We start from the raw sequence: 24,157 nt of genomic DNA on the forward strand, positions 1-24,157 counted from the left end.
GCGGCCCGGAGCGAGCCAGCTCACTCCCAGCTGGGACAGCCCTGGGCCCGCCACAGCCCAGAGCCCTCTTTGGTGACTCAGCACCAACCACGGGCCCCCAAGAGGGGCCTCTTCCTGTGCAGGGCCTGGTGGTGGGGAGAGGAACCATGCCTGATCACCCAGGCAGAGTGGTCTGCAGGGCAGCCCGGGCCCTCCCACTCCTGGACACCTCCCGTCTCCCTCCACCTCAGCAGGGCCAGAGCCACTGGTCCAGGAAAAGGACGTTTTATTTCCATAAATACTCCTGCTCACACTCACACACTGACCCCACATCTGCCCACGACAGATGGCCGCCTGGAGACGGGACGCCCGCAGGAGGCAGATGGACGGAGGAGACGCTGAGGCGGCCAGTGCAGGCCCTGCCTCAGCCAGAGGCCCCACGGCCCCCAGCTGGGGCCCCTGCCCCTGGCACTGCCCTCGGACCAGCAGCCACCGAGTCCCCATGGCTCCTCAGGAGGCCTGACAGCAAAGAGGCCCAGGTAGAGGGGGACCCCTAGAGGCCAGTGGGGATCCCCCAACTGGGCCCCCTGAGACGGCAACCCCAGGGCCAACCAGAAGGAAGAGCTGAGAGTCAAACCACACACCAAGAGTGCAAACAGCTGGGGGTGCAGGCGCCACCCCCGCAGTCACCCAGTTCCTGCAGAGGAGGCCTGAGCTGGTCCCTGGCTCCAGCATGGCCCCAAGTTATGGCTGGGCCTTCCCATAAGGCATAAGGACAGGCGGGGATGACCCCACCCCAGGCTGGGGTTGGGGCTGGGCCTGAGGTCCTGGCCCCCGCCCTGCAGCCATGCTTCCTCCCGAGACCCCAAGTCCTTCCAGGGCCTCGCAGCCCTGCCCGGCCCCAGGCCCCGCCTGCAGTGAAGTCCCCAGTAGTGCAAACCCAGGCCCAGCCTCCCGCTGGGTTTGGCTCAGCAGAGGGGGTTAGAGGAGGAGGGGGCCACGCGGGAGAGGGGAGAAGCACCGGGCAGAGGGGCTATGGCCACAGGGACAAAGGGTGTCCTGGGCCACCACTGCCTCCCACGCAGGCTAGCCAGTGGCCAGTCCTGTTGTCCCCTCCTGCTCTCCCCTCCCCTCCCTGTTCTAGAGGCTCCCCCAGGTCTCGGGTGGGGGGAACTGGTCCACATCCCCCATCTCGTTGTAGGTCTGGTCGCCCATGGTGAAGAGGAGCTTGTAGCGGAGGCGAACCTTCTCCTGGGGCAGAGACGGTGAAGTCAGAGGGTCAGAGGCGGAGAGAGGGCCGCCCCCGCCCCCCAGCAGGGCCCCGTCACGGCCGGGCCCTCACCTTCTGGGGGTTGGCGAGGAGCAGGACCTGGGTGATAGCCGAGGGGTGCACGATGGGGTTGAACGCAGGCAGCTCCGTGCCCGAGGGCGGCTGCAGCTTCACCTTCATGACCTGTGCGCAGGAGAGCAGGCGGGGCCGCGAGTCCTGGCTCCTCTTCCCCACCCCCTGAGGGACCGGGCCCAGCCCACCCGCCAGCTCCTCTTCTGGGCGTCCTGGGGCCCTGTCCTTCTACTCCATGTCCCCCAGGGAGAGAGAGACAGCCCGCCCCCACGCGGCCCCGAGTCACCCTGCCTTGAGAGGAGGGAGGCATGACCGTGTCACCTTGGGGACAGCTGACTGGAACACGATGTTGCGGATGGGCTGGGGGGCGGTGCTCAGCATGGAAACCACCACCACCAGCACGTCGGAGCGCCCGGGCAGCGGGTCACGAGCGAAGTGGAAGAGGACCCGGAAGCCATGCTGGTCATACACGGTCACCGGCAAGATGCTGCCTGGCAGAGGAGGGGAGGGGGGCGATGGGGGGCGCTGGGCTGGAGCCCGAGCACACCTGACCGGCTCCCACAGCTGGCTCACATCAGGGGCTCCCTGGTCTGCTGGGAACGTGGGGACCGATTCACAAACAGGTCCTTGCCACGACCCCCTAGGCAGCAGTGCAGCCAGGGGTGCAGGCTGGAGCCCGGGGGGCGTGGGGGGCAGGGGAACTTGTCGTGTGATGGCAGAGGAAGGCACCCAGCCGGGAACTCAGCCCCACGTGGGCCTCTGCCGACGCCACACACGTGGCTGCTTCCCGGGGTGCTGGGGTGAAGGACTGTGGGAGAGCTGGGGCCCCGTTCTCACGGTGTGACCCCGGGCCTGTCGCTCTGCTTCTCAGGGGCCATCTCACTGGCAAGATGACCCACACCCCCTGGGGACGGAGGGCTGGCGCCCGTGTCACAGTGCGTTCCCCAGCGGGAAGAGGCTGCGAGGACCGGCCCGCAGGTGCAGGGCCGGGGGGCTGCCGGGCCCCCACTGCTCCCGGGCGGGGGAAGCCCAGACCTCGGCCTGGGTCCCTGTCCTGGCTTGGCTGTGTGATCTCAGGGAGGCCCCGAACCTCGGCGTCCTGGCCCTGCCTTCTCAAGAGAGGAGGAGCCGGGTCCACCTGTCAGAAGTCCTCTTGCCTGTGACCGGGAGTGTGCACCACAGTTTTGCAGCCGCTCGGGGACAGATGAGGAGGCTGAGTGCTGGGGAGGGGAGGGGTCTCACCCAGGGCCCCCCCACCCGGCTGCATCAGGTGGCGGGGCTGGGAAGAAAGGCCCACTGCCCCACCTGCTCCCCCAGAAAGAGCTCCCGAAGGGACGATGAGGCGGAAGGTGCCGCCGGGCAGTGGGCTGGCCCAGCCCAGCTGGTACCCGCCGTGCACCCGCCCCACTCACTGGGTTTGATGGACTCCAGGGGCACAGTGACGCTGGCCAGCGAGAGCTCGGTCTGTGCGGGCTGCTGCAGGGGCCCGGGGGGCTCGGGGGACCCGGTGTGGAGGCCGGCGGCACTGGAGCTGGGCGAGCTGCAGCTGCTTTTATTCTGCAGGTCCCGGAGCGTGAGCCGGGGGGCTGGCTGCTGCTTCTCCCTTATTGGGGGACAGTGCGTCGACAGGTGACTCCTCGGTGGCCAAGACATCAGTGGCAGAGGGAAGGCTGGGCTTCCTGTCTGTCCCCGACACCCCAGTCTCCCTGACACCTCGACATGGGCGGCTCTTTGTCTCCCTCCTCCTCCCCCGCCCATTCGGGCTCAGTGTCCTCCTCACAGCGGGCCTTCGTCTTTTCCTGTGCCCGGACGCCTGGGGGCGGGCGGGGGAGTAGGGTGCAGGCCCCTCCCTCTCGCACACCCTGTGCTCTGTGGGACAGGCCCGAGCCTCCCTCGGGCCCAGTGCAGTGCTGGGCACAGGCGGCACCCTGAGGCCACTGCTCACAGGGACGGCCCAGCACGGGCCTCTCCCTGCGGGGTCTGGGACGGGGAGGGCCCCCCCACGCCAGCCCGGGTGCGCCCTCACCACCGCACTTGCTGGAACTCCGGGGGCAGCGACTGCTGCAGCAGGGTCTTCCCCAGGAGGTCCAGGTCGTCCAGACCACTGCTCACCGGCAGGGGCGCCTTCACGGGGGACCAGCTGTCTGCGCTGGGTGCCGGGGCGGGGGCCGGGGGCTCGGCGCTGTCGGATGACTGTGGGGCATATGAAGGTGTGGGGGGTGAGGTGGGGCTGAAAAGATGTCCCCTGTCCTGTGCTGCCAAGGAGGACCCCTCCCCACCCCTGCAGATGACACCTGGGGGCAAGCAGCAGGGAGGGGACCACATTTCTGCCAGGCCCGACCCCTTTCACTCCAGGGCCATTAGTGGGTCTGGGACTCTGCTCAAGAAACTGTCCCATTCCAGGGCGCTTGAAGTCACTCTTAGGAGAGAAGGAATAATAAGGAAGCCCCAACTCAGCCCAAGGGAGGCCTAAGGCTGAGACAGCACAGAGGTGCACCCGGAGGTGCGAGGACCTCTGGCCTTTCTCCGCCTGGGGCCCTCAGGCCACCCCTGCCAGGGGCCCTGCCGCTCATCTGTCCTCTCACTTCCCCCCAGGCTGCCGGTCCCAGCTGCCCTGCTGCCAGGAAGGGCCAGGCCGGTCCCTGGCCTCCCCTACCTGGAAGCTGTTCCATCCAGCTCCGTCCCAGCTTGGGCCTGGAGGGGGTGTGGGGTCACTGAGGCCTGCGGGGAAGAAGACAGAGGTCAAGGAGCTGGGTCCCGGGGCAGAGGTGAGAGAGCCGGGGAGAGAGCCCTTCCTCTGAGGGGCTCAGCTCACAGGGAACCCTCCCCCCCCAACTCCAGCACTTTCAGAGGGAACCAGCCAGAGCAGAAGTAGAAAGCACAAGTCCTGACCGCCTGCTCTCCAGGCCCGCACTTGCTTCCTCTCCTGCTGCTCAGAAGCCAACCCAGCTACAGGCGGACTTTCCCCTTCGTGCACCAGCGGCAGCTGCTGGTGGAAGGCTGTGTGTGCGTGCAGGGTGAGGGAGACACCCCGTGGGGTTCCTGCCCTCGCAGGTCTGGGTGGGCAGGGGTCGGCATCCTGCCCACCAGTGGCCGGCCGGAGGGCTGCCCTGAGTGTCAGAGGGCGCCGTGTGCAGTGAGCGGGGCCCTGGGCCCAGGCCTGCCCCAGGGTCGGAGCGGCTGGGGGCAAGGCGCTGGCTGGGCCGTGGGGGCCCCGCGTGCACCATGCAGGGTGGACTGGGACAGACCGGGAGGGTCCCGCCCGCCCTGGCACGTGCCAGCAAGGCTGGCCGAGCAGCGCCAGAGAGAGCGGTGCACCTCTGGAAGGCTGCTGATTGGTAGAAGGCAGCAGGTCGCCGAGCAATCTGACCTCTGCCTGCTCTGAAGCACACCCCAGCCAAGTTCACCCCGGATTTTACCCAGAGGAGACAAGTTATCCTGTTTCAGCAAACCCCGGATAAGTGAGGCCCAGCCTGAAGCGTGACGTGACTGGCAAAGGCAAGGCGCGGGAGAGGCCACCATCGGGTCTTTCCCTCTGAACGGACAGCTCTGCTACCAGGGACGCAGGTGGTAACGGACAACATCCCAATGTCCCTTACAGGGTGTCAGACGTTTCCGACCCAGGTCTCACTTAATCCTCAAGACAACAGGAAAAGGCAGGAGTGGGGTGCTCATCTCTCTTTTAGAGGTGAGAGAGGAGACGCTCAGAGGGGTTAAGTAACTCGCCCAAGGTCACAGAGCCGGGAAGCGGCAGAGTCGGGACTAGGACAGAGCGTGGCCTAATTTCGGGAGTTTAAACACCACTCTGTCACTTAGCTGTGTGGCCCTCCACGGGTGACAACCTCCAGGCGCCCGCATCAGAAGACACCGTAATAAATCAGATACGCCGCTGCGCCCCAAGAGTGCCTCCCGCCCTCTCTGAAAGACAGGAAGTCCTCACTGGCACCCCTGCCCTGCCCCCACCCCTCACCCTTCCTGCCACAGGGAACCGGTTAGGAAAAGCCCCTTGTGGCCCCAGGGCCTCCTCCACCCCGCAGGGCTGGGGTGCTGCCCGGGCACTTCTGGTTCCTGTTCCCACATTTTCTTTGCCTTCGAGAAGAAACCAGAGGAAGCTGGAGGCTCGCGCCTCTGCTGAAGCAACAGGGGGACAGGAAGTGCATGGCGCACCTCGCCTCTCCCTCTCGTGAGGAGGTGGCTCTGCCACCGCCACCCACGGGGGCGGGCCACGCACACAACAAACGCCCAGCTGGCCCTGTGGGGGAAGGTGAGGGGGAGCGGTCTGGCCCTGCCGTCCTCCACCTCCCTGCAAACAGGGCGGGGACTGTTCGCAGAACCTCCCCCGCCCAGGATGGGCAGGTGGGTGGGACTTGCCAGCGGCCCTGTGGGCGGAGCCTCCTAAGAGCGGGTGCCAGCTGGGGGAGCCAGGGACCCAGGGACCCGTGGAGAGGAACAGAACCTGGTCCGCCCCCGCATCCCTCTGAGCCCCCTTCTCCCTTTCCCGACCGGGGAGCTGAGCCGGAGTACAGACTGGCTCAGGGTAGGGCCTCGGAATCACAGCGGCCTGCAGACCCCCGTGCCCTCTTCCGGCAAGCCACCAGCCTTCCCAGCCTTCCCAGCCTTCCCAGCCTTGCTCCCGCTCCAGAGTCTGCTGGCAGCCCCCAGGGTGCGGGGTGGGTGGAGGCGGGAGGTCTGAGACAGACCCCTGAAGCCCGGGAACCCCAGCGCTCCTGCGGGCCCCTCGGGTTTGGTGCTCACTTCAGAACCCGCTCAGGAGAACCCGGCCTCACTCCTGGCTTCCGAGTCAGGTTCCCAGCACACCCTTCAAGATCCCTTTGACAGAGCCCGACCACGTCTCTATTTTTACATCTTCAGGGTACCGTGAGGGGGCTGCTACTGCACTCTCCTGCTCCTGAGCTCTAGAAGCTGGGAACCCCAACCTGCCTGGTTGGCTGGGCGCCTCCTGCTTCTCCCCGGGGGGAGCCCTGAGCCCATGGGGCCGTGACACAGGCCTGGGTCACGGAGCGAGGCGTGCTCTGGCGCAAGCTGCCCTGGCGCTTCTGGGCTGGCGCTCTCTCTTCCTCTCGGTAGGTGGGGGCGCAGCTGAACTGCTGCCTGGGCAGCACCCAGGTCCGGGCTCCTCTAACCTGCTGCAGGGGAACCTCTCTCTGCGTCTTCCCCTGGGGCCTGGGTGTCGCTGGCTTACCAGGTTCCGGGCTGGCCAGGCTCACCCTTTGACTGTCTGACCTTGCACAAGCTCCTTGATTTCTTTGATCCTCAGCTTCCTCGGTGGTCAAACCGGCCCTTGCTCCAGAGCACATGGGCGGGGCGGGGGGTGGGCTGGAGGAGCCACACGGCGACCCACCAGGCTCCACAGGCAGCGGCATCGCCCCCACCTGCAGCTGAGCCCACCCTCCTCTGCGCCCGGCCCGTGCTCACCCAGAGACATGAGCTCATCATCAAGCAGGGAGACGGAGGCGCTGGGCTGCTCGGGGCTGGCCTGGTCCCCGGGGCAGGAGGGCCTGGCAGGGGAGGCGGTGCCCGTGGGAGGGAGATCCAGGCCCGAGAGGTCCAGCAGGGCCGAGGTGCTGCCTGGGGCGGGAAAGGGGGGAATCAGGCACAGCCTGGGGGAGGACAGTCAGGTCCTCGGGGTCCCTGGGGGTGGAGGGGCAGCAAACTGACCCCCAACCCTTCATAACTCTTCTGCTTTCCCCCCCTCCCTGGCCACCTGGTCCCTCCGCCTAAACCTACCCACCGAGTCCTTTCCTCAGCAAGCGCTGCTACTCCTACCTGGAATGGATTTCCCACTTCTGTCTACCGCCTCCCACCCTCCGAGGCCCACCTCCAACTCCGCTGCTTCTGTGTCTAGTCCTGCCCCCACCTCTCCCCAAAAGGCCAATTCTAACAGCTTCTGTGGTTCTCTGAGCTGTCATTTCACCCCTATTGAAACTGAGCTGGAATGTTTATACATCAAACCCTCCCTACCACCTTCTGATAATTAAACTCAGCCTTGGGGGAGGGCGTTAAGACAGGTCCTGACTTGTCAGATGAAAGAAAGGCCTCCCTTCTTCTGCCGGTCCTCGGTCCTCGGCTCCCTCCCACGGCCCCCATGCACACTTCCGCCCCCCACAGCTGCAGGCCTGGCACAGACTCTCTCCCTGGGGGCCTTCCCATCTCAAGGGGCTAAGGTGTCCCTGGCGGCCACGGCCACCAGCTCTGGGACCGTCGCACCACCCTGGACTCCCTGGTCCCCTCCGTCCTGGCGGGCCCCTCCCCAACTCTCCCGGGCCGCCTCCTCACCGGGGATGGAGCCGGCAGCAGCCTCTCCGTTGACCTCCTCGCCCCGCACCAGCTGCTTGTACAGGTTGATCACCTGTGTGAGGCTGTCGTTGGCCTGCAGGATCTCCGCTGGAATGGGCGGGGGGGGGGGGGGGCTGGTGTGAAGGGAGGTGGGGGCCTCTGGAAGGGGACTAGCTCCCCACACCCATCCCAGAGCTCGGGAGGGGGCAGGACAGCAGGGGTCCCATCTCGTCCACTCAGACTGAGGCCCCTGCTCCCCCTTGTCCACTGCTGCCCCCACACTGCCCCAGGGTGGCCCCTGAACACCGGTCATGCTCCCCACTCCAGCCTCCACACGGCTCTGAGGTCTAGATAACCCCCCGATCTCGGCGTGGCTTCACCCCTTCCTGCCTTCAGGTCTTCACCCAAAGGCCCCTTTGGAGAGGCTTTCCTTAATCCCACCCCACACTACGCAGCCCCTCCCTGCCTGCTCGTCTCCACCTCACTGAGAACCGCCTGACAAGCAGCCACTGCTCAGTCCTGGGTCCATGGTCTGCCCCCTCTCATTAGGCTACAAGCTGCACGAGGTTGTGGCTCTTGTCGAGTTTGATCACTGCCACATCCCTGAGGGAGGAGGAGCCTGTCGGGCACACACTAGGCCCTCATCAGTACCACCTCCTGGGGAGCTGAGGCCTGGAGGGACCTGAACCTGAACAGCAAGCCTCTTGGGGTGGGCAGGCCCCTGGCCTACAGGAGGCACTCGGTGAGCTCCCGCTGAAGGGGGGGCTCGGGCGGCACCCAGACCGATGCCCACGAGGCCCTGCCGATGTGGGAGCAGAGAACAGGACCGGACCCTGATCTGGGGCCCTTGCAGGCGCCTCGGGCCCAGCTCTGGAACTGCGCAGGCCTGTGGGTTCACTCTCAGTCCGTGACGCTCAGCAGTGAGGCAGTGTCTGCAGGGAGAGTCCTGATCTACCCTGGTTCCGCCACTGTTCTCCGTGACCCAGAAAAGTCACTCCCCTCCCTTGGCCCCCCGCTGTGAAACGGAAGGATTTTCCCTCCTGTGTAGCTTGTGGGCAGTAAATGAGGTGTGTCTAAGTGGCTTGGCCCTGAGGGTCCCTCAACCACGTGGGCCCCTGCTCTCGGCTTCTTTCTTCCTCACCTCAGAGAAACCAGGGTCAGTGCTGGAGAAGGGGGCCCCCTGGTGGTGGCTCCTTCCAACGGCAGGTACTCAACAGGGCACGGCGTAGGTGGGGAAGGAGGTGGAGGGATGGGCCAGCTCTGCTTACCTAAGGCCTCGTCATTGTCCTCTGTGTCACTGGCCAGTCGGAAGAGTGTGGGCCTCATCCGCTCGCAGCGCTGGTACAGTTCCTGGGGGTGGCGGGGTGGGGAGGTCAGGGCCGGCTGGGGCCCTGGGGTGGCCCGGGGCAGGGTGGAGACGGGCGCACCTTCATCAGGTCCTCACTGCTGCGGGCTGCAGCGCCGCCCTGGCTGTGGCTCATCACCATCTCCGTCAGCAGCTTCACGTTGTTGTTCACTTCCTCAATGGCGCTCACCCGCTTCGAGATCTTCTCCATCCGCTTCTGGTCCTGGGGAGGCATCGGCAAAGGGCGCTGAGAGCTGCGAGCCAAGCACCGCCCACACCACGCTGTCCGCGGTGTCTGCAGAGCCCCCTGTGCCCGGGACAGGACAGTCTGGTCCAAGAGGCCCTGGGCCAACCCGCTCACTTCCTGTCCCCCTGCCCACGGCCCTGACCCAGGCCTCTGCACGGGCCCCTAAGAGTTCCCTGGGCCCTCGGCCAGAATCTCCAGACACGGCCCAGGCTCTCCTCCACACTGGCCAGGGGATTCTGGAGGACCAGGGCCCGGTCCTAGACCTGTGGTTCCCCGTGAGCCTTGCCTTCCTCGAGTTTGTCCCTTGAAAGGAGGTTCCTGTACTTGAGAGTGAAAGGCCTCAGAGGTCACCAAGGGCCATCTGCACGCTAGTGCAGTCATCCCTCTCAGTGTCTGTGACGCCTGGCAAATGGTGGGTGGGGCCTTGAAAGGCCACCGCAGCAAGTGCCCTGCGACCCAGGCCAACCCTTCTTCCCCTGCAGGCTGCCCCCTGGTGGAGGGAAAGGTGGGCTTGTGCTGTGCCATCCACTGCCTCGCCCTCCTGGCACAGGGCGGGCCCCGACCTTCTCCCGGCGGAGGGTGTGTGGCTTGCCTCTGGGAGACCACCCAGAACTGCCCTCTGGGTCTCTGGACTGCAAACCTTTTTGATGACTTGCCTTTGTCAATGAAAAGCGTTTTAGCACGCACCCATGATATATGTATACAGACGATCCCAACTCAGGACTCTGATGGTGCAACATGAGAGGCATAATACGCTGCGTGCCCGTCAAAAACAGGCTTTGGGTCAGGTGACTTTGCCTAGCTCTAGGCCAACGAGTGTTCTGCGCATGTGTGCGGGGGCTGGTCGAGCTGCGCGGTCAAGTTTGGTAGGTTAGGTGGATTAATCACGTCTCAACTTACAGTATTTTCAATTTACAGCGGATTTATTGGGACACAGCCCCATGGCAAATCAACGAGCATCGTATTTATTTATAAATTAAACACACATTATTCTCTCTCCCTCTCACATACACACTCCAAATGAAGTAAAGCCTAATTTATCTCATTTTTATGGAGAGAGTCAGCCTTGCAGAAGCCCACCCATTCGGGGCAGATGAGCTCAGCTGCTGGGAAATTCTTCCCTCTAAATGGGGGACCCAGCTCAGCCCACCGGGGTCCCCCAGAGTCAGCTAGCCCCCTCACTGCCGGGCCAGCCCCTGAGTGGGGTCGCTGTGGAGTTCCGCACACGCGCATGCAACCCCAGCCCGGCAACCCAGCCTCCATCCCGCCTCCTCCCTGGGCCCTGGGCCCAGCCATCACCTCCTGCACCATCTCCTTGATGAGTTTGTTGGCCGCTCGGAGGTCCTCGGGGTGGGAGCTCTTCAGCAGGCGGGCCAGCATCTGCGAGGACAGACAGAGGGCAGCAGCAACCATGATGGCAGGGCCTGGGCCTCGACTCCCGGGCCGGCTCCTCCCTTCCCAGCCGTGGGGCGTGTCACCTAGGCTCTCCGAGACACGGCGAGGACCTACTGACACCTGCCGGGGCGGCCACAGGGCAACTGGGATGCTGCACTAAGTGTCCCCTGCCAGCAACAGGTTCTCAACAAATGGGGCCGGACGTTCTGCTAGCACCGCCCGAGAGCCGCTCGCAAGGGCGCACGGGAAACGGAGCAGTGGGTACTCGCCGGGACTGGACTGGGTGGAGGGGCGCCTTTACTTTTTATCTCACTCCTTCAGTGCTGTTTAATCTCTTGCCTATGAACACGTTTCTTTAACAAAAAACTAATGAGATGACTGTTCAAAGGGTCACAGACGTACAGACATGCAAATTCCTGGTCACCCTACGAAACGCCCCCAAACCAGCCTCAGGGACACGAGGCACACTCCTGTTGATTACCTGCAGGGGGCGCCGCACAGGGGAACTCGGCCTGCAGGGAGTGCTCAACGGACGGACGGCGGCTGTCACCCGCTACAGTGGCCGTGCTCACCCTGAGCCTCTGCTCCAAGGGCAGGGAGACCCGGGACTGGAATTCTGTGACCCCCAAAGTGGGCCCCGGAGCCCTCACCGGCCCGTCTCACCTTGGATTTCTCCTCATCTTCGAAGATCACATTCTTGGGCCGAGGAGGAGGAAGGGGAAAGACGGCATCATCCGGAAGCTTGGGGTCGGACTTCACTATCCCTGGAGTGGGTGGGCGGCGGGGAGGCTGTCAAATGGGCCCAGGCCCAGGCCCAGGGGCAGGGGGTGAGACGGGGACATGGCCGGGCCGGCGCAGGAAGGGGGAGGGCAGTCTTTCTCCAGCGTGCTGGCCCTAGACCTCGGGGGACCAGGGCCTGCTCCTGACCTGCCCTGCTGGACTGCATGGGGAAGAGTCTGGACACTTATATTTTGAGGCCACTCCACAGGAGCCACTTTCTAAGGAGAAGCCTGACCCGAACCCACCTTCTCTGCACCCAAGTAGCCTCAGGCAGAGCAACAAAAAGGGCTCACTGGCCGTAAGTTCCTGACAAGTTAAAGGACAGGCCCGTGACACTGTGGCCAGAAGCGAGGGTCTGGCTTGCTGCAGCCCAGCTCAGGGAGGAGGGCAGGGGCGCAGGCCACGCCCCGGGCTCCGGCGCCTCACCCTGCTTCTTGAGCATCTGGTAGGCCTCTGCAATCTTCGCCTCCTCGGGCAGGCCGACCGTCCAGCTGTAGAGGAGCTCTAAGATCTTGTTCTTCACCTTCTCTGACGTCCGAGAGCCCTGGTACTTCAAAGACCAAGGGGAGAGGAGACCCTTGACATTGGCTGACCTCAGTCACTGCAAGCCCAGCCCCAGCCCCAGCCTAGTTATCTCCCCAGAAGCCCCTCGGAGACCTGGCCTAAGGGTCCTCACATCCCAGCCTGGTGCAGACGGAGCTCAGCTCTGTCACTCGTCAGCTGTGTGAACTGTGTGCCTCAGTTTCCCCATTGTGGAGTGTGGATGGTAACAGTGGAGCTGTAGTGAGGATGCAGAGCTGAGGCACAGCCCCGTGCCCGCCCATGTAAGGCTTAACTCTGTGACCTCAGGGAGGAGGAGCCACCGGACTGCCCAGGGGAGGGGCAGCCGTGGAGGTGCTGGGCCCCGGGCCCCACTCCGGCTCCCGGCAGTAAAGCAGGCCGAGAGAACCAGCTGTCACACCCGCCACCTTCTGGGACAGCGGGGAGGCCAGCGGGGCCCTTCAGCCACTCTGGTCAGCAGGTCTGAGTGAGGAAGGGCAAAGGGGGTGGGACCTCACCCAAGGGGCACCACACTTGACTCCTCTGGCCAAGCTGGGGGTGTGGCCCATCTGGACCCAGCAGGCTCTGTCACTCAGGTTTGGGGCCTCAGCACCCAAAGCCTTACAGGGGCCACTCTTGTGAGGTGGGGACGGGGAGACCCTCCACTACAGACCCAGGGCCCCATGTGGGCCCCATGCCGGGCCTACAGGGAGAGACCGCGGAGCCAGAGCAGCCTGTGCTGGGGCAGCTGCGTGCACCCCCGCAATGGCCCCTCCCGAGGTGCTGAGCGGCTCCAGGGCCGGCCCACCACCTGCCCGCAGAGGCACTCGTCCTGCACAGCAGCTGTCCTGGGCTCTGCCGAGTGCGGCGGCCCAGGAGACAGGGTCTGCGTTTGTGCCAGGTCCGAACTCTAAGGGGGGCCGAGGCAGCAGCAGGCGTGGGAACCCCAGCAGGAGACCCCGGGGTGAGGCTCTGAGCTCGGGCTGGGAGCACCCACCTTGGGAGACACGACCTTGATGAGCTCATTGAGAAAGCGGAACTTGCCCACCTCATCGTGGAACCTCTTGCCGCAGTTCTTCATGCATGTTTCCAGCACCTGGGGGAGGTAGGGTGCGGGGACCCCCAGGGAGGGTCAGAGCAGGCGGCCTCCCTCCCACTCCCCGGCCAGGGCCCGGGAGCCCGGGGACGGAATCATGAGGGAGAAAGTAACTGGTGAGGACAAGAGGGCTCTGGGGGTCAGAGGCCCTGACACCGATCACTCCCCTTGCGGGGCGGGGGGGGGGAGGTGGCCCCGCCGTAGCCCCTCCATGACTTGGCCACACCAGAGGACCATTTGTGGATTATTTTCTTACTATATTCCTTTGATTGTTTCTTTAAACTTACATTGGCACCCTCCACCTTTGTCTTACCCTAAGCTACATATCTGTGAGATCATAGGACTAACACGCATTTGAGGAAAAAAAATGAAAAAATAAATGTGTTAAAACAAACATGTAACTACCAAAAGGGAAACAGCTCATTACCATCACCACTCCCTGAAATCGGCCTGGCTGTACAGCTGGCTGCCGTGTGGCCAATGCCCGGGGCACAGACGGCACACCCTGCAGTGCCCTGCTGTTACGTTAGCACAGCTTCGAGACCCCTGGCCTGAGCCCGCGTCCCTCCTCGCACCCCCGCGCGAGGGACAGCGCCGCCCTGCGTCTGGAGATACCGACGGGCTGGGCTGACCCCGCAGCGCTCCTGAGAGCTTTGGAAACACGCAGACTCCTGGGTGCCGGGTCTCCAGTTCTGACTCAGCAGCTCTGGGGCGGGGCCGCCTCAGTCTCCTGGAGATCTGAGGCCCAGCTGGAGCAGGGGACCCCCGGACCCGATGACCCTAAGGGGCTTCCTCCCGCAAGAGACCCTTCTGGGATGGGAGGCCAGCCCACTGGATGTCATTGGACCTTCGGGGCTGGCCCAGACCTCCATCCCAGGCCACCTTGGCACAACTCCGAAGAGTCTGACGGGACCCCGAACACCTCAGGCTCAGCCTCCCCTGGTGCCACCCACGTGGTCCGTGGCCGGCCGGCACCCTCTCCTCCCTCCTCCTCACCGTCAGGGCCTGGATCGCCTCCCACTCCTGCGGGGACTGGATCTTGTGGGCCAGTAGCCGGGTGGCAAGTGGAGGCCTGGGTGAGAGCAAGAGACAGAGCCGGAATCGCCACAGAGCTCAGGCGCCACGGGGCAGGGCCGCCGCACGGCTCCGCGAGGGCTGCGGCTCTCAGTGGCTTCTGCAGGGCAGGTGTGAAGGCCCAGCTCCTGCCTGAATCGAGGACAAGGCCGGAGACTGTGGCACGGCAGGGTGGGAGCAGGCAGAGAGTGCCGGCTGGGGCCTTTACGAGGCGTGAGCTCAGCTCCTGGCCAGCTCTACTAAGGACTGTGACCTGCCATGTCCTTGGCTCAGCACAGGGACGAATACGGAACGATGACCACGGCCTCCAAGGGCCCAGTCTGGGAGCAGAGCACGACAGCGTGCCAGGAGACACGAGCAGACGTAGCTCCCCGGGAACTCCAGGTGGTACAGGACACTCTGCTGGGGGAAACCCGGGCGGAAGGGGTGCTGTCCTCCGCCAGACCGCAAAAGCCCCGTCACCAGTGACAGTAGCGGCCAACACGGACCGAGGGCTTACGATGGGCAAGGGGCCTCCCATGCATTTCCCTGCCTAAGCTTCACGAGAGCCCTTTGAGGTGGCCGGCACTGGTGTCCCACTTCACAGCTGAAGGAGCAGAGGCTCAGAGGTATGCAATTACCTGCCCAGCTAACAGAGGGGGTGGGAGTCGCACCCAAGCAGCCTGCCTCCAGAGCACACTCACGCTGCCTGCGTGGAGCTGTGCTTCCCAACCTTCAGCACCACCTGGGGCAGCTGCTGACGCACCCACCCCAAACTCCCCGCCAGGCCGTCTATTCCAAGCCCGTGGGCAGCCCCAAAATGTGTTTTCGCAAGCTCAGGACTACCATCTTCTCTCTGTGAGCTCTTGGGGCAACTGCTGAGTCCCTAGAGCCTCAGTTTCTTCACCTGTACAACGGCCAGCAACGGCCACCTCTGGGGGTGGTTCACAAGCAGCACTCAGAGTGCTCACCGCTGGCAATAATTTGTGAGCACGTGAAGAGCAGAAATGTCTCTGATCGAGGCCAGCGTCTGGAGCCTGCACAGCAGGCACACTGTGAGTGTCACTGAGTGTGAGCAAAGGAGGGGGATGGCCACCTACCCCTCCAAGTCCTCGTTGAGCTGCTCGCAGAAGCCGTTGATGCTGGCCCAGTTCAGCTCCTTGTTCAGGGGGTTCGTGGCTCTGTCTGCGGGAGGAGAGAGGGCCAGTGTGACCTAGCAGAGGAATCCCTGCCTCTCACTCCCCACCCCAGCAACAGGGGGCGCTCAGTATGGGGCATGTTGCCATTGTCTTGAGACCCAAGTGTTGATGTATCATTTAAGTCTGTGGATGGAAAAAAGCCCATCCACTAGCTTCCCCTCGCAGCTTCTCCCCAAAGGGTTCCACTTTTAGAGACTATTCTGGGGCTGTTCCCCTACTCCCCGTCGCCCCACCCCTACGGCTCTAAGTCTGCCATGTCTGATTGCACCTCTGATTCTGCTCCTGGAAGCAGCACCCCCACAATTCTCAAGGAATTGATGCTCAGAGGAGATCCAGAGGTAGGAGAAAAACAAACACACAGTTCCTCCGTCAAGGGTCCGCCCAGCTGGCAAGTGGGCCGAGGGAGCTGGGCTCTCAGTACAAGGAGACAGAGGGAGGCAAAGGAGCCGTGGGCACTGGAGGAGGGGACTCAGCTGAGCCCGGGATCAGGGGAGGCTGCCTGGAAGAGGCAACACAAGCAGGGACTGGAGAGAGTTAAGCAGGCTGGGTGTGCACGCCTGTGCACAGCGCAAGGGCCGTGTGAGAGGTTGGTAACTGGGCACAGGGCGGAGCGCGAAGGGCCCTGGTAAGGAGTACGGCTTAGGTGTCACCTCCTCCAGGAAGTCTTCGCTAACCCCCACTCCTGCCCAGGCTGGCACTGCCCCATCAGCTCTTTCGTCTGTGTCCCTCAGACCTGACCTTGACCGCGGGCCCAGCTTACCACCGCGTCACACCGGCCAGGTGTGTGCATGCCTGTCTCCCCCGGTAAACCAGTGCAGGAAAGAGGGCTCAGCTGCGGGCGGGCAGGAGCGGTAAGGAGGGGGCGGCAAACCAGGCCAAGCGGCCACCTCCCTCACCTCCGACACTGGCTAAAAACAACCAAGTGGGTCACAGAACGCTCCCAGACCTCCCCATCCGTGAAGCTGGACTGAAACACGGACTGATTTGGGATGACGAAGTACTTCGCCCAGGACAAGGCCGAGGCGGCAGCCAAAGGCAGGTCTTCACTACTTCCCCGAGCCTGTCTCCACGTTTCACCCTGTCCCGGCCAGTTCCGCCCGAGCCCGAGCCCTGGGCCAGAGCCACGGAGGGAACACAGCTCAGAAGGTGGGGCAGAGAAGGATCTGTGGACAGAAGGGGGCTGGAGACCTAGCACGCGGCAGCTGCCCACTTGGGGTCCTGTGCTGTGGCTGGGGGCCTGGAGCGCTGGGAGCCCGGGGCCCCGCTGCCGTCCATCCAGCTCATGTTCACTCGGTAAGTGTTCTGAGTGCTGGAGCCGCCGCACTGGGCAAGACCAAACCCTCCCCTCCTGCAGCTCACAGCCCAGCAAGAGACACGCTGCTCAGACAAACAGGCCCACACAAAACACTGTATACCGGTGGGAAGTGATGTAAGAAAAAAAGAAAAACAGAGCAGGGGGAAGGTATGGAAAGTGTTGGCGGGGGCGGGGAGACTACTACCCGGCCCAGCTGAGCAGAGATCCGAATGAAGCACTTTCTCTCCGTGCACAGGCCTCTGCTCCGGGAGCCCTGCAGAGCCCCCTGGAACCTCAGAGGAAAGAAGGCCCGAGGACCGGCCAGGGTACCAGCAAGAGGCACCTCCCCCTAAGTGTGACCATTAAATCTGCCTCGTAGCCCCCCAGCATGACCTGAGGCTGGCGAACACCAGTCTGAGGTCAGGGAAGATGAGGCTGGATACTACCCACTCAATGCCACCCGGATGGGGGACCCTAAAACAGGAAGTCCCTTCAAGTGTCAAAGACACGTGAGTCTGACTGCGGACAGAGGCTGGGTCTAGAGATAGTTCCTGAGTCAGGAGCCAGTAAGGAAGCAGTGGGATCACGAGACAGGCCCTCGGAGGGAGGGCTTCTGAGTTCAAGGAGATCTGACCAACTTCTCTGGCCCTGGCCCCAACCCCCCAGTCCATCCTGCCGATGCGGGGTGGGGGGGGGCACTTTCCCTGACAGGCAGCAGGGGAGAACACCTCCAGGGAGGGAGGGAGGGAGGGGGGTATTTCACAACTGGGGGTGACTTCACTGTGTCCCTCCACAGTGGTAACAATGTTACCGTTTACCCACCAGAAGCTACTTTTTAGCTCTACCCACCAGAAGGGAAGAGCTTACAGTTTCGCTAGGGCACAAAGGGGAAGAAAAAGAGAAAAACAATGTCAGTCCCAATTTACTGGGGTCCAACTGCTGCCCAGCCCAGGTGTCCTGATTCCTCTCAGTTTCCCAGATCAGACTGCGGTCTCCCATTGTTGCCACACCCGACACTGTTGTACCATCCAGCCCTCAAGTCCTCCTGCCTGTCACATCCCTCAGCCAGGGCCCGGCCCATCCGAGACCTGGACACTTGTGGCGCCCTGGAACAGTCTTAATGGCCACTGAGTGCCTCCTTTCCACTCTCCCCTGACCCCCCCCCCCCACCAGGGCAACACCGAAACATCCCTGGAGATGCTGCGGTTCTGGGGCTAACCTCAGGGTTCAACTCTGCTCACCCTGCATAGCTCCCTGGTGTGCCCAGGGCTAAGGGGCTGAGCTGAGGGTAGGCCCAGAGGCCTCCCTGAGGCCCCGGCACAGACATGGGTCCAGCACTGGCCCAGGGAGAAGCAAGCCACAGCTTTCTCCGGGGGCAGAGTCCAGGAGTGGGGCTGTGAGAGGCAAGGATGTCAGCAGTGGAGGGTAGGGGGCTCGGGTGGAAGTGCAATGTGAGGGCTCAGAAGCCTGAGCAGGAGTCGGAAGTGTGTCTGAGGATTCGGGGAAAGGGGTGCAGGGACCTCTGGAGGAAGTTCAGCGAGGACATGGAGTCTTGAGCGGCAGCGCACAGCGAGGGGCTGGGCTGAGGGTAGGGACACAGAAGTTGAAGCGACTTCTGGAGTCAAAGTCGGGACCTTTCACGTCTGTAGGGTTTGGGGGTTTCTTGCTGTGTGGCCAGAGCTTGGAGGATCAGAAGAACCAGTGGGTCCTCCCTTTTGGGGCAGGGGAAACAGGCAAACCTGACAGGAGCTGCAAGCTCAAGGATGGGACAGGAGGGAGTCATGACATGCAGGGCCAGACAGTGAAGGACTCGGGCCCCGGACAGGTGGGTCCTTCCCAAGTCTGAGGTGTAGCCCTGCGTTCGCTCGCTCCCTCTCGGGACCCAAGGAAATGAGTTGGGGGGTCTGCTGTTCGGCGGACAAGTCTGGGCCTGAAGGGGTGGGAGGCTGCTATCTCCGTCCCGGGACTTCTGGGCTCAGGGATGCGCGCAGCTCCCTCTTCGCCGGGGGTCGCAACCCCGGTATCTGATGGGTGGGCTGCCCAGCTTGTAGGACCTTACTTCATCCCAGGGTCCTAGGAACCCGCTCGGGGTGCCGCCCCTCCTGGGACGGGGGCGGAGCGTGAGGAGGGGGCGTCCCGTACCCCGCCCCCGCCGGGAAGGGGCCCGCCTTGTGCCCCCCGGTTCCGGTTCCGGCCCGGCCCGTGCCCCTCCCGGACACTCACTGATTCGTGCCTCCAGAGTCTCCGGCTCCATCTCCGGCTCCATCCGCCACGGGCCCCCAGCCTCGGCACCGCCCCCCGCTCTCGCGGGACCGCCTCGGCACAGCCCTCCACCGATTAAAGGGGCAACGTTCGCCCGGATGCTCCCGAGTGGCGCACGCCGGCGCTCGGTGCCATAGAGATACGAACGAACTCGCCTAGAGTGTCACCTGCTGTCCTAACCCCTCCTCCAAGCGGCGTCTACGTCACGGGCGGGACCCGCCGCCTGCTTTCTTGTTCAAGGCGTTCACACTGGAGGAACTAGGGACCTAGGGCGACACCATGGAAACCCTACAGGACGCTCTAACTCGTTCCGCGTCACGGAGACGCCTGTGACCGCGTCCAAAAGAATGCCCCAAGACAATGTTTCTGAGGGGCTCCGAGGTCACTTCCGGGGCTGTGAGGTCACTCCGGGATCCCTGAGCGTGCACTTCCGCTTAGTTGATAAAGTGGGCGGGTCCCTTAAAAGGGCGATGACATTTGTTGGCTGCTGTGACCATAACAAGGAGTCAAAATTTGTCCATTGCTTTCAACGGTCCAGGCATTGTTCTAAGCTCTTTTGCACATTGATACATTTACTTCCTACAACGAACCCAGGAGCCAGATAGTTTGCCTAAGGTCACACAAATGTCGGAGCCTGAACCCCGTATCACACTTCCTGCATTCCTTCTGCAATCATTGAATGCACGATGCATTTGCTTTGCTCTGTGACCGGCATTGGAAAGACAAGGACAGATACTTATTACACAGTGTGATGGAGGAAGTCTACCGGGGACTGGCAACTCAGGAGGCGCTCTACCGCAAACCGGAGCCTGGGGGATAAGGGGCTTCTCGTCAGGGCAGGTTTCACGGAGAGATTGATACTTAGCTGAAAGACAGATTTCTCCGGGTAAACCAGGTGTAAAAAGATATTCCAGGTGTGTTGCAGGGGAGACTTGATTCTCCTTGCTGATACAGTAAGGATTACAGATCAGCAAGCCTGTCAGTATGTAAGCAGGGTTTATTAGCGATACATGGCGATGGAAGAGAATGAACCTTGCTGTGGTGGGGGAGAAAGGCATGGGCTTGGGCAGTAAAAAGCATCAGGTCTTTGGTCTTAAGGACTTACAGAACTTGCAGGATGGGGGTGAGGGAGTTGCATATAGATGGGTGGGTGAAGGCAGTGCCAGCTTCCCCCAGGGACGGACGTGACCTCCTAAGTGTAGGTATGTTGAGGCTTGTTAGCCCAGAATCTTATCTTGCTCCAGACCACATTTGTTCATCTTGTTGTAAAACAGATACATGAGAGGAGGTGGTTAATTAAAGTTGAGGAGGCTTCCCCAAGTTATTTATGGGCTCTCTCTGTAAGCACTGGGGACCCCCTTGTAAAATAGACAGTGACCAGGGGCAGGCAATTAACCAAAGTTGTTTTATGGGCTTTTCCTTTGTGCGCTGTGGACCCCCAACCACCTTCCTCCTCCCTGCCTTGGTTTACTATCTATCTTGCCTAACAAATGGAGGGAACCAAACGTTTCAGGGCTCACAGGGGAGAAAGGGTATGGAGTTCAGGGAATTGAAATTATTTCAATATGGCTCTGAAGGATGTTGGCCTGGAATTAGGCCCTGGCGAGATCACGCAGGTCCTGTGTTTAGTTTTAGTTTTTGTTATTGTTGTTGTTTGTTTGTTCTGTAAGCTATGTTGGAGGTGCCACGGGTGGTGACAAAGTCAGGCTTTTCTTTTAGAGAGGTCCAGACGGAAACAGCAGGGGGAAGATACTCGGGGGGAGAGGGGCTGCCTGAAATCAAGGAGGGCAGGGTGACTGACTAACTATTTTCGGGGCCTTTTCTCCCGCTCTTTCTCCATTGAAGACTCTTCTCATCTGCCTTTGCCACCCGCGCCCCGACACCCGGTGACGTCACACCCAGTCTGGCTCACCTAGGTCGTTTGCAGTCGGCCGCCCCCTGGCGGCCTGTCGGGGAGTGGCACCCTCTCCGACTGCACAGTGCTTGGGAGGGTTAAAGCGCAACAGAGACTAGGGAATCTGACGAATCCAGTTCTGCTTGGCTGTGACCTTGCGAACAGCCTCGATTCAACTTGCAGAACAGCAGTGACCTCATCTGGGAGATGAGTGGGTTATGCTGGGCCAGGTTTTTTTTCCCCAAACTCAGCCATTCAGGTGATTGGGACGGTTTTCTCAATTCTGCTCCACCAGCCCTTGAAGTTCTATGGGAAAGTGGTATGTGTGTTTATTGCATTTCTCAGTAAAAGTTGTGACATCATATGAACTTAGAGCGCTTCTCGTTGGTTTCTTTTATTACCGAAATGAATTATTACAGAAATAAAACCACCACATTGGTTTGGGGCATATCCACGCTGTCAGGGGCCACTTTTTGAAGGTAGCATAGATTAGATTTCACCTGGGTTCAAATTCTGCCTTCGCTGCTTTCTCAATCATATGGCCTAGGGCAAGTCACTCAACTGCCTTACTTCTCAGGCTTCTTAGCTGAAACGAGGCTACGAGAATTCAACGAGCAGGTGTCTGCCCATTGAAGCCCCCAGCACACTGTCCCCACTCACTCTTCTCTGCTGGACTCGTCTTCTTAGCGCTTATCTCCACCGTTCTTCAGGGTGTGTCTTCGTCTCTCTCCCGCCAGAATGTACATTCCATCAGCACAAGGCATTGTATCTGTTTGGCTCACTGATGTATCCCCAAAGCTGGAAAGAGTAACTGGCACAGAGTGGGTTCCACCAAACGTGCATTGAATAAATGAATGAGTAGAAACTATTGTTCACAAGTCTTATGGATCGAGGGGTGCAGGGAAGTGCTCAGTAGTGCACAGTGAGAGCGTGTGCACTCACGTACACTCCAGGTTGTGTTCTCAACCGAAGCCCTAGGCTGTGCCTCAGGGAAACCCAGAGAACAGGGATTGCTGGGGGAGACTCAGGAGCTGTGCCTGTGCAGGTAGGGCCTGGCCCAGACCGGGAGTCAGGGTAGAAGGTGTGGAAAGAGGAACCTGAGGATGGGGAAGGGAAGGAGGACCAACACAGGAAATAGGAAATGCAGGAATTTAGCCCGCGCCCCTGCTTCCTATCTCCACCATTGGCAAATGTGTTGCTCTGGGTGACATGGGAACCCCCGGGAAGAGAGGGGCAAGGAAAACTGAGCTGTCCTTGAAACAGCTGTAATCAGCAGACCCACGCTGACCTCCAATGGCTTAACACCTCAGACCTTTCCCAGGAAAACCCCTCCACCACTGGAAATGCTCTGAGGACAGCTAGGAGAGGAGGCGGGGAAAGAACTCAGAGGAGCGCTATGTGGGAGGGCGTGCGATCCTTTCTCGGGGAATTGTAGAAGGTCCAGGGAACACGCTGAGACACGGCCTCCACTCCAGGCCCTGTGACCGCAGTCAGACTCCGACTCACCTCTTTCTTCCAGGTGAAGGACACAAAGGCTATGGCTGTCATTGTCTCCTATAATTCTCACACAGACCTCAGAGTTGGGTATTATTCCCTCTGCTTTCTAGATGAGAATTCTGAGGCCCTGTGTAAGGAGGTTCTTGGCCAATGTTCCCACACAGCCTCCATCACAAGAGCCCACATAAGACCAAGTTCTTGCCTTTAAAAGGACCAAAACCAGAAAAACAAACAAAACCCACCGAAATAATTACAAAGGTATCCAAGCTAGCTAGTGTGAGGAGAGTGGAGGCCATGAGACTTGTAAGCTGAGAAGGAGGCTGCTGGAGAAAGGGTGTCCAGGCAGAGAGAACAGCAAGTACAAAGGTTCTGAGGTCAGCTAAGACCAGAGTCAGAATTTGAACTCAAGCTTGAGTCTCTGCCTTTAAAGTTTGTACTGAAGAGAGGGCAGGCATCAGAAAGATGGTAGAGTGCACGGGGTGTATGTGTTGGAACTCCTTATATATGCGTGCAGAGACAGGGAGGGGACTCATTTCCAAATCAGAACTAGACCACACAGTATAAGGAAGATTATTGCACTGATTTATGATTTTACATAAATGAAAAGGCTCACAAAGTATTAAAATTCAGTGCTATTTCCCAGTATGTTTAATGCATTTTCTTTGCTGAAAAGAATGACTTTGCCCTGGCTGGTGTGGCTCAGTGGGTTCAGCTCTAGCCTGCAAACCAAAAGGTTGCTGGTTCGATTCCCAGTCAGGACACATGCCTGGGTTGTGGGCCAAGTCCCCGATTAGGGGTGTGCGAGAGGCGACCGATCATTGTATCTCTCACACATCAACGTTTCTATCTCTCTCTGTCTCCGTCCTGTCCCCACTCTCTAAAACTAAATAAATAAAATCTTTAAAAAGAAAAGAACAACCTTTTTAGGTGGAAGGCATATATAAATGCCTATGTTACAGAAGATGATCTTATTGAATGTTCGCAATTAATGCTTCCCCAGAAAATCTGGATTGCCTGAAATAAGGGGGCAGCCAAAATAAGATTCTATTCAAAGGAGACTGAGTCCTACCTTATGTGTGCAGGGAGAGGGCTGAGGCCATTGGATTGGTGAACTTGGTCATTGGGCTTTTCCCTGTCCAATGACATGGTGTTGGGGGATGGGTGTGAACCTCCCTTGTGATGGTTTGTTTCACCGCCTTTGCTCTGATTCCATGATAAAGATAATTTGCTGCCAGTTATTGACTCCCCTGCTGTGTGACATGTGTCATACCTTTGAAGTAGGGATTAGTTTCCCCACTTTACAGAGGAGGAAACTGAGGTCCAGAGAGGTTAGAGGAAACCTTGACCAAGGCCACAAGTTAGTGGAGCACCGAGACCTAGTTCTGCTTGATTTCCAAGGTTGCTCAGGCTCTACTCTGCTGGTTTAATCCTCTGGGGAGCTAATGAGGAATGCAGGCTCCTGGACAATCTCATATTCAGCTTTGATTCTCTGGGGACGTGGCCCAGGAATTCGCAACCCCAAAATAGCTTCATCCTGTGCTCAGTCCACTCCTCGCTCCCGGAGACCCCTGCTCCTACCTGCCCTGGTTCTTCAAAAACTTTAGGTCCAAGATGGGCAGGACCAGGGTGACCCAGGCTCACCCAGGAGGTCTGTCTGTGCGGTGTGGGCCATCTCTGCAGATCAGTGGGACACTGGTTCCCGCCTTCCTTTGCCCCAGTTCTTCTAACCTCAGCCTCTCCCTGCTCTGGTGCTCAGGTGTACAAGGCGGGTCACACTTGCTCGCCAACATGCCAACTGGGTCGGGGGAGTAGAGGAATAAGGGGTTGGGGCGTGAAGAGCCTGAGCCACCTTTTCCACCCCCACCCCTTTCCGGAGGGTACGTATCTGGCTTGCAGGAGGTGTGGCCATAGGGGCCGCCACTCTGGCTCGCACCCCA

At 61.0% G+C, this 24,157-nt stretch overlaps 1 protein-coding gene across 1 annotated transcript; it reads right to left on the reverse strand.

The window, feature by feature from the left end:
* Positions 1 to 248: 248 nt before the first annotated feature.
* On the reverse strand, positions 249 to 19,183 carry GGA1 (golgi associated, gamma adaptin ear containing, ARF binding protein 1). Its single transcript, XM_045835048.1, has 17 exons — positions 18,791 to 19,183; positions 15,175 to 15,259; positions 14,018 to 14,093; positions 12,923 to 13,021; positions 11,812 to 11,935; positions 11,269 to 11,369; positions 10,510 to 10,590; positions 9,046 to 9,186; positions 8,887 to 8,968; positions 7,619 to 7,726; positions 6,758 to 6,910; positions 3,978 to 4,042; positions 3,348 to 3,514; positions 2,734 to 2,924; positions 1,643 to 1,812; positions 1,322 to 1,432; positions 249 to 1,230 (listed from the first exon to the last, which is right to left on the reverse strand). The coding sequence occupies exons 1-17, from the start codon at positions 18,831 to 18,833 to the stop codon at positions 1,120 to 1,122; spliced, it is 1,908 nt and encodes a 635-aa protein (XP_045691004.1). The 5' UTR covers positions 18,834 to 19,183; the 3' UTR covers positions 249 to 1,119.
* Between the last annotated feature and the right edge of the window lie 4,974 nt (positions 19,184 to 24,157).

The sequence above is a fragment of the Phyllostomus hastatus genome, unplaced genomic scaffold (genome assembly GCF_019186645.2).
Source record: "Phyllostomus hastatus isolate PE091 unplaced genomic scaffold, TTU_PhHast_1.1 phas_contig_198, whole genome shotgun sequence".
NCBI lineage: Eukaryota > Metazoa > Chordata > Mammalia > Chiroptera > Phyllostomidae > Phyllostomus > Phyllostomus hastatus.

Excerpts from the sequence above, each read along its gene's own strand:
- GGA1 (XM_045835048.1), bottom strand. The coding sequence starts at position 18,833 with ATGGAGCCGGAGATGGAGCCGGAGACTCTGGAGGCACGAATCA. Across the intron at positions 9,187-10,509 it reads TCAAGGAGATGGTGCAGGAG|GACCAGAAGCGGATGGAGAA; the intron begins GTGATGGCTGGG and ends ATGCCTCCCCAG. Across the intron at positions 2,925-3,347 it reads GAGTTCCAGCAAGTGCGGTG|GGAGAAGCAGCAGCCAGCCC; the intron begins GTGAGGGCGCAC and ends TCCCCCAATAAG.